The 9,739-nt window shown below is 38.2% G+C and overlaps 1 protein-coding gene across 1 annotated transcript in view; it reads right to left on the reverse strand.

Moving 5' to 3' along the window:
* Positions 1-9,739, reverse strand: part of UBE3D (ubiquitin protein ligase E3D) — a 51,426-nt gene that overhangs the window by 40,811 nt on the left and 876 nt on the right. The window contains exons 2-3 of the mRNA XM_009887521.1: positions 7,319-7,409; positions 1,447-1,678 (exon numbers count right to left, since the gene is read on the reverse strand). Coding sequence (XP_009885823.1) covers positions 1,447-1,678; positions 7,319-7,409 — 323 coding nt within the window. The remainder of the gene's footprint in view (positions 1-1,446; positions 1,679-7,318; positions 7,410-9,739) is intronic.

Genomic DNA, 9,739 nt, shown 5'->3' on the forward strand with positions numbered 1-9,739 from the left:
TTAATCTGCTTCTCCCATGCTGATATCCTTTCAAGGTATTGGTTCTTATTCTTCCCCTCCCCATATTCTGCTTTTCAAAGAACAATGGAACCGCAAAGGGACCACAGCTGCAAGACTTGCAGATATGGACCGTAGGACAGAACTGTTTCCCAAGCAGATGGCTTGCCTGGATGCACTGCACCAGCAACTGCTGAACTGCGAGAATCCTGGTGATTTAACTGGGGATAATACAAATCCCTAATGATGATAAGCAGCAGCAGCAGACAGGAATCAGGGCCTCTGGTGTTACTTCGCAACAGATTAAAAGTTTCATGTTGGGAATCTGCACATAGCAAGTCATCAGCTGTTACAGACACAAGTTGCCAAGGCAGCAACGGTTCCCGTAACTGAAGAAGGATTTCAGTAGTTAGGTTTAATACATGATATTGGCAGAAAAGATGGTATCTGCAGGCCCAGCCTTCCTCAGCACAAATACAGAGAAGCAGCAGATTAACAGAAAAGGCTTTATGGAAACGTAGGCTTCGGTGAACTAAGTTCCTGGGTGTTCTTCTGGTAGAAGAAAAGATTATTGCTTGAACTTTTTGTCTACAAGTGCTAGACTTCCAAGATGAGTAATGCACTGAATTTTCTTTCTTCATGGGTTTTATCTCACCATTTAAACATCAGCATACCTACAAATGTTTTTTTTCCTGGGCAACAACAAATTTTGACGCTTCTAAGCCAAACGATAGTCCTCGTCCTAGAGACTCAGCTGATGGATAAATCTTGTCCTGAAACACCTCAGAAACATCAACATGAAGAGTTATAACCTGGGGTGGCAGGTCCCTTTCACTAGAAAGACAGCACTCAAACAAACTCAATTTCCTTACTGTATTCTAAGAGTTTAAGACAGTCCCATCTGAACCCAAAACACATTCTGATTTTTCCAAGTCTATCTAAGGGTAAAAAAATAAACAAAAAACCCCCCACACCTTCCTTGGATCATATTTATGGTCATGTATTCAATCATAGCTTAAGAAGAAAAAGCACTGTTACTCCAGTTTACTCCTCATTCTTCACTCCACTGCCCTTTGACAAACACATAACCCATTACAGTTATCTTACTAAATTCTGATGTCCTTCACTGAGGACTTTTTTTGGGGGGGTGGGAGGGGTGGAATATTTGGGTTTAGCACTATATAATTAAGTAGTTTTTAATTCAGTTTATAGGAAGAAGTTCTTCTTGCATATCTAGGTCAATATCAAGACCATGGTGCATGTTTTAGAAAATGTAAATCATAGCTTAAAATATTTTCTGGCTTCTGTATAATGAATGTCAACAACTCCCTGTGACCTTCAAAACAGCTCTGTAATACACATAAGTTAAATAAACCAGTGACAAAGTGTTTTACAAGGAAAAAAGTCCAAATACATTCACTTAAGAATTATTAAAACAAAATACTTTACCAAATTGGAGCCACTCTGAGAAGCATGGTGTCCAGTCTCTGAGCAGCACATGGGAGATTCAAGCACGTGTGATGCATTTCCTGAATTCAACAGAAAAAAAGTGTCTCCAAGAAAACAGTCATCATGCTGAGGGTGTAAAGTGCTTCTGGCAAAGGGGTTAGGATGACAACACCACTCTTCAACTAAAGCACTCCAGTTTTCGCTTGGTAGAGGAAGAACTCTCAGAAATTTCCTATGAGGGAAGAAGAAAAAAAATATTTCAATATATTATATTATTTTCTAAGACACTAAAAGAGAGCTTAGACTCCTTACAAAAAGGGGGGGAGCGGGGGAAGTATGGCATTTTCTCCAAAAGGAAGCATTTGACTTTTTTTCAGCCAAAGGCACTTTCTTTGGATGAATTCTGAGAAAGCAATGGCTGAGTGTTTCCTGCCAAGTTTGCGATGAAGCATTTACCAAGAGTGAAGCTCCAATGATTATAAGGCAGAACTTGGCATAATCCTCTCTTGAAATGAATCACATGGCAAAAATAAAACAATTCTACCCAGTCATGAAAAACATAACAATGGGCATTCTGCAATTATATTTATTATTACTTCTCATAAAGTTCCCTTGCAACAAACATTGATAAAAAAAAACAAACCAGAAACAGACTGCTATCACAGCAAGGGAGAGCATGTCCTTTGAAGTCCCTCAAAGTCAGATACCAGTCTTTGAAAAGCTAAATCTTGACAAAAATACCACTGAATATCTTCATTAAAATAAAGAAGACCAAAAAAAAAAAAAAAAAAAAAAAAAAAAAAAAAGATGATGCAATCTTAATTTAGACTCAGATTCAACTTTCAGAAGTCACATACAGCCAAATCCCTTTCTCCTGGGCAGCTGTATAGACAAAGCAGGCTGCTGCTCCAGGCAATACCAGACTCTGTTTTCATTATCTGTGTTGTTTTTAACTTACTTTATTTGGTTACACATAGTGCCAGAGGACTTTATAAGCCACGGTTTGGAACCTCTGCTTTAAGCTGTAAAATATACTCTTAAAGCTAGAATGTATACATGTGGCTATATAAATGCCAGCTTGGTCGTTGTGAGTCAGTGGTCAGTACTTTCCTGCCTACAGTTCCTGAGGTCCCACTACATGTGATTTTATTAAGAATGTAGAAGTATTGATGGATACTGTCCACATATTTACACTTTCTTTAACCTGTGTTTTCTAGAAAACTATTGCACTGGAAAGAAATTCAGCCTGTTTACAAAAACTATGGGCAATGGCTTTAACAGTGTGTACCTCTCCAACAGTTTTCTAGATGGATTGTTTGTTGCAGAGCTGTGCCTTTTGCTCTCTGCCTAGTTTCCTTGAATGCTTTCCTTTTGTCTCCTTATTTCTTCTGCAGTCACCCAAAACCTTTACATAGAGTTTCTTATTCTACTCCTTACTTAAAGCTTGCAAATACAGCTTTGCTTATGGTGCTACTTCACAAATAATCACACAGTTGCTAAGGCAACAGTTAGACACCCTTCCTTTCTTGCAGTTCACAGACTAATCTTTTCTGAAGGTGCCCGTTTTTCCCACTGAAGTTTCTTGTGCCTTTTGTACTGTTGCGGGTGAAAGCAAAATCGTTTCTAAAAACTTCCTTCTTTCTAGATCGACAATACATTTTAAACTGTGCTTGCCCCACCTGCAGATGAAAGCTGGAATTACTTATCCTCTGACCCAGGTTTACCATAACTTGATAAAATCGTGCCTCAGCACTATCCATCGCTGTCTTCACTCTCTGTAGTCTTATATATCGCCTGAGATACAACCACAATTCTGCCGTGGTAAGGCCTTAATTCTGGTGTTGGCCTAACGACTGATTATTCATCAGCCTTGCACAGTTAGTTCCAATACTGTCATGGTTTAACCCCAGGCAGCAGCTATGACCATGCGGCCCCTTGCACAGTTCTCCCCCCCTACCCCCTAGAAAGGCAGGGAGAAGAGGGAGAAAAGGAGCAGAAAGGAAAAAAACCTTGTGGGTTGAGATACAGACAGTTTAATAGAGTCAGAAAAAGAAAATAACAATAATAACGGCAAAAGAATATACAAGATAAAGTAATACAACACAAGTCACTCTCACCACCTGATGATAGGTTGCCCAGCCCATCCCAAGCAGCGATCATCAATTCCCACTCCCTGGCCAACCCTCATTTATACACTGAGCATGACGTACATGGTGCGGAATATTCTATTGTTCTGTCTATGCTCCTTCTCAGCTTCTATAGGAAGCTGAAAAAAGTCCTTCAATAGTATAAACATCACCTAGCAACAACTAAAACAATATGTATTATTGACATTCCTGTCATACCAAATCTGAAACACAGCAACTGAAAGAAAATTAACTCTGCCCCAGCTGAAACCAGGACAAATGCTCAAACTCACACTGAAAAAAAAGTTTTCATTCCTATGTACTGCTCTTTACACTGCAGCAACAAAAAGCTGGTATTGCTCAGCAATGTTTTTTCAAGTGTTACATATAAGGGGAAACAAAGACAAAGATTAGCTTAAACTGCAGACTAATGCTGTCCAGTTTCATTACATTACTCTGTCTTTACCCTCACAGTCTAGTGCATCAAGATGCTGAATTCTTGCCCAACAAAAGCAGTTGCTCCAACCAATAGGAATTTCCTAAACAGACTCCTCCTAACTTTGAGCTACAGAAAATACAGCATTTCCATTAAGTTTTAGGCTTCTGCCATTCATAGGTGGGAAGCCATATTCTGGATCACTAGAACTGGAAAAACACAACACTAATAAAAATGTAGCTTTCCAGAAAAAACAAAAAAAAAACAAGCTTGAACATTACTCAGTTCTGACTAACTTGAGGCTGCTATATACAGTGATAAAACCTACTTAACAGGGGGACTCATCTCCCCAAACTTGTTCCTTATAACAACTGAGTCTCTACTTTAAGATAGCTACCTAGGCTGCCTTCACAGTCAGAGAGAGACAAACGATTCTTAGGTTGGGACCTTTAAGAGAAAATGTCTCCTTCCGAAAGTGTCTAATATAGTCAGGCTGAATCTCCCTCTGGAGATAGTTCTCTGTCTCCAAACAGAGGAAGCCTAGGCAATTAATTTATTTTTAAAAAAACAGAAGGTAGGCACTAGTCTAAAAGAGTTCTGCCATAATGATGTAATTCTTAGGTGGGCTTCCATGCTAAGGTAAGTATTTGACCATAGAGATCTTTATAAGACTGGATTAAGAAAAACAATCTCTAACACTATTACCAACTAATATTCAAGAACCCAGTAATATCATCTTATCTACTGAAAATTCCAAGAACTAGAAGTAAAATGGACTTTAGACTTTTAAACATATAACCCTTCTGTTCTATCAGAGAAAAGAGAAAGAAAAAAGATCCAACCAAATTTCTTTAACAGCAGTCTTCGTTATTTACTTACTATGAAATCTTGGACAGCCTAGTTTGACAGTTAATTGCCATGCTTAAAGCTATTTATGTAGGAAAAGAGTAATTAGAAGATTTCCCCTACAATCAGTGTTTCAATAGAATACTTATGTAGTACAAATACTTAGTGTTTGGACAAGGGAAAAGAGTTACAGCTCAACAGTTTATGAAATTTATTTTTCATACCATTCAGCCTTTAAAAATTTCTTCATGACATAAATCAAGTCTTAAAGAATTATTTGATATATGAGCTACACTTAGGCTAACTGGAAGGAGAGAAAGAAAAAAGAAAGTATCCCAAATTCTTTGCAGCTCTTAAATCATGGAAGAAGAAAAAAAAATGTAATCACTTTCTCTAATGTGGGTAATGTGAGGGTAACAGAAGAATCAGAGAACATAACCCTAATCTCTGAAGAGCTATCAGATTCATGGAAGAAAACAGACTAAGCCAGGAAATTTCAGAAAATGAATAGAGTCCATTTTCTTGCATCAAGGAAGGATCACTTATATTTAAACAATTTCTAAAATATTTCTCTAATCTATTCTTTAAAACGATGGCTTCCTATGCAGTCTCTAATAGTACAAAAATAAGCTTTAGAATAGGTTTCGGTTACTTTTTTTTCATTTTATTCTAAATTCCTCTTGCTTCAACTGAAGACTACTGCCAACTTCTTTGCAGCAACTTACATATTAGAAGAGTCTTACGTCTCCTCCACAGTCTTATCCAAAGTAAATCCCATTTATTTCACTTTCTTCTCAAAGGTATCATTTTCTAGATCTCAGGTTTTTTCCTACAGACCCTTTCCTAGTAATCCACTCTTCAGTAAGTTCCCCCTCACACAGCTCTGTAACTTCCCTTCAATCTCATCACTTGTGCAGACACTGTCATACTCACTCTCTATGGAGAGACCAACGCACAAATTCTATAGCTAGAAGAACTGACTATGCTATTGTCTTCCTTTTGGAAGTGCCGGAACAGGAGGTGTTGGATACACTGGGAGCTCCATTCTTCTATCCTTGTCTTGATAAATATTTTTCTAGTGATAACATTCAAGGGGCTCAGAGGTTCCCTGCAAGGAGAGATGCCAAGCAAGGAGCCATGAACGTGCTTTCTTTTTCCTTTCTCAAAAATTCCGACTGTGTCATGTTACAGCATGCAGAACCAAAAGATGTAAACTCCATGCATATGAATGTAGTGCGCTGAAATTCAGGAAAACACCCACTCAAAAGTGCAGTATCTTTTGAAAGCAAATGTTACTGATGAGAAATTAGAAGTTTCATTACTCTACAAATGTACCAAAATAAGAGTTACTGCTAGACCTTCTGATGAGACATTTCAGAAGAGAAAGCCAGAAAATCCTCATTCATTACATTCAAGTTATATTCAGTTACATTCAAGCCAGACACAAATCCATATGTATATCAAGAAAGTAACAGGAGTTTACAGAATACACCATATTTGTATTACCATTTTGAGTATTAGGAGTAACACAAATCAAAGGCTGCAAGTATGTCTCTAACAACTCGAAGATATCCGGCTGAAGCTGTCAAAATTGTTCATCAGAAGAGCCAAAATATGCAGCAGCTTTTTATTAAAATTTTCATTCACTCTGCGGACTTTGTGAAGAACAGAGATACAGCCAAGTCACAGAACTAAGAAACAGCTCCTGTGTTTTTCTAATTCAGCACCCCTGAACTGTGCGGAGGTTGGCTTTCCTTAACACATAGAAGGGAGCTGTGGTCAACACCCCCATTCTGCGCAGCCACTTTGTAACCACAGCACGATGACTGAAAGGAATTTGTAAGAGGCTGAGCAGAACCGAAGAGGATTCCTGAAGCGAAAAGGAAGAAAGAAACGTAGGCTCAAATTTTCAGTTTTATTCCCTTCAACACAGCAAAGATGTTAGCTACTAATAGACCATGAGTATTTTTAAATCAACACAAACTAAAACCATTTTATTTGCAATATATCCACGCCAAAATGTTACAGCTCGTTGTTTGTTCAGCAAAATCAGAAGCTATTATGATGAGTGCAAACGGATTCTGTATGAACAAAAAGCCATAGATCTCAAAGCAGAAATTTTACATGTAGGGAAGTCAAGCCACAAAAGGAAATGTCTCACTCAAGGCATAGCAGAGAAGCAGGAAAAGAATCCAGATTTCCCAGCTTCCAGGACAATGCACCAAACTCTCTTTGCACATACTTCTACTTCCCAGCAAGAATGAAATCAAGAAGTAAATGAATAAGTGGTGAAAAACTGTTTCACGTAATTTTGCTTTTAGTCATCCGTAGTGCTTCAAAAGTGTTCTCATTTATCAGTTTCGAAATAAATGCCTTTTAGCTGTCTCTCTAAGTACACAAAATAACATGAATACCAATCACTATGGTATTTATTGCTATAAATACAAGACACTGCAGTACTCACCTATCTTCTACTATGATGTCACCACAGGATTGACAGTGAAAAACGTAATTCTTCTGGGGTTTCAGGCTTTCCCTCAAAGTATAAACCAAAACTACAGATAGAAGAGGATATATTAATCTTCCAGGTTGTATAAAATTTTCAGTCACTTGTACATAAAAATCCTTCCAAATACTTCAAACAAACAAAAAAAAAAGGAATCTAACAAAGCAAAAATACTGACATTTTAAACAGAACCTTAATTTATTTACCTATAAAAGCAAGTAATTAGATTTAGAAAAACTTGCCACCTCCACCTGATGCTCCGTATCGCTGAATGGAATTGTATATGTGAACAATTATTTTAAAGGTGCAAATCCTAATCCACAGTGAGACCCGAGATATTGATATCATTACAGAGATAGTATAAATTAAAATTCAGTGCTACTCTTGTGTAATGTTAATGATAGTTCTGCTAACCTGTGTCTCAGCAATATGAAGGTACATCCCAATATGTAACACAAAATAGTTGGGGGGTGGAAAGGGCACTAGTTTTAAGTTTTCAGGCAGGTAAGATACACGGCCACTGTGGTACCACTCAAGGAATAGATAGTGAGTAATACCCTCTACAGGCCAGCAAAGCAAAAATGCTCTCATAAAAACTAGCTCAGACAACTTTTCCAAATTAAAAAAAAGGAGCTATAAAAGCCTCCACAAATTATCAAATTAGGTGAAAGAAAAGTAAAGCTGTAAGCCTGGCTCTAGGTATGAATAGGTTTTGCATTGCCCACTTTCTATTACCTAAGAATCAAAGTATGTTCTCAGCACTGGCATTCAGTATTTAAGATTTAGGTTGCAACCACAAATGAAAAGTACTTTCAAAGGTTACAGAATTTCATATAAGAGACAACTAGTTTTGCATACTAATATATGCATTCTCAGCATTAAAACCTGACCAAGGTTATCCAATATATGTTGATTACCATCTCGTTCACATAGATGTTTTTCACCTGCATGAATTTCAAAGGTAATTTTTTAAAACTTCATCTTTGATCTTTATAAGCGTGCCTCATTAATAAGACACACTAAATAATTTTTGTATAATTGAACTGTCAAAGCACACGCATAATTGCAGATTAACATACAGAAGCAACCTCAGCATACCATAAAATCAACAGAGTACTCAGTGTGTGTCTGGTGTTGAAACCATTATTGTATATCACATACTTTATTGGTCATTTCTATTTTAAAACCACAGAATGACAATTTTGTGTTAATTAATATATCTTTCTGTGTAATATCCTTTTAAATGAATCAAAACATATTGAGCCTGGATGCTAGAATGAAAGAAAGGAACAGCTATACTACCATGCTTCCTATGTATGCAATGACGTCCTAGACCCGAACGAGCATCACAGAAATGAAGGAGGTAACTTTGCAGATGTTACCTGCAACATTAACCTCTGCACACTCAGGCTGCAAGAACAAGCAGCTACAACACAAAATCACAATCCTTTACAATTAAATGGTTGGTGACAACCTCAGTGAGATAGCCTGGATTAATCAAATTGCTGCATTTTCAGCTACCAAACACAAAACAGGAGGGAAATAAAATAATTTTGAAGTAATATGAGAAAGCACAGGGGAGGAACTGAGAGCAGTTCTCAAACTCCTACACAACACTTACTCAGCAACTGTGTTTCCCATTCATTCTGCTACTTTTTGCACTTTTCATTTTTATAACTGACAATTTTATTAAATTTTATAAGTTCCTGTTTAAATCTTCCATTCAGAGCTCAAGAGAGCCCTTTAGAAAAAAACAACAGCATACGCAAAACGCAAACCACGAACTCCAGTTGGCTTTGGTGGTTAGTTGGGGTTTTTTTTGTGCTGCAGAATCATAGAATGGTTTAGGTTGGAAGGGGCCTTAAAGATCATCGAGTTCCAACCCCCCTGCTATGGGCAGGGACACCTTCCACTTGACCAGGTTGCTCAAAGCCCCATCCAACCTGGCCTTGAACACCTCCAGGGATGGGGCATCCACAGCTTCTCTGGGCAACCTGTGCCAGTGCCTCACCACCCTCAGAATGAAAAAATTCTTCCTAATATCTAATCTAAATCCACCCTCTTCCAGTTAGAAGCCATTACCCCTCGACCTATGACTACAGTCCCTGATAACAGTCCCTCCCCATCTTTCCTGTAGGCCCCCTTTAGGTACGGGAAGGCTGCTATAAAGTCTCCCTGGAGTATTCTCTTCTCCAGGCTGAATAACGCCAACTCTCTCAGCTTGTCCTAACAGGACAGGTGCTCTTTAAAGCCTCTATTTGCACGTCATTTAAAACACTAAGGTTTCAGAGAACCTCTAAGCAAAAGCAGCCTTCTTACAACCAACACACACCGCCCCCCCACACACACACACCCCGGGCCTTACCGGCGGGCGGCGGC

Source organism: Charadrius vociferus, unplaced genomic scaffold (genome assembly GCF_000708025.1).
Source record: "Charadrius vociferus isolate BGI_N301 unplaced genomic scaffold, ASM70802v2 scaffold185, whole genome shotgun sequence".
Lineage (NCBI taxonomy): Eukaryota > Metazoa > Chordata > Aves > Charadriiformes > Charadriidae > Charadrius > Charadrius vociferus.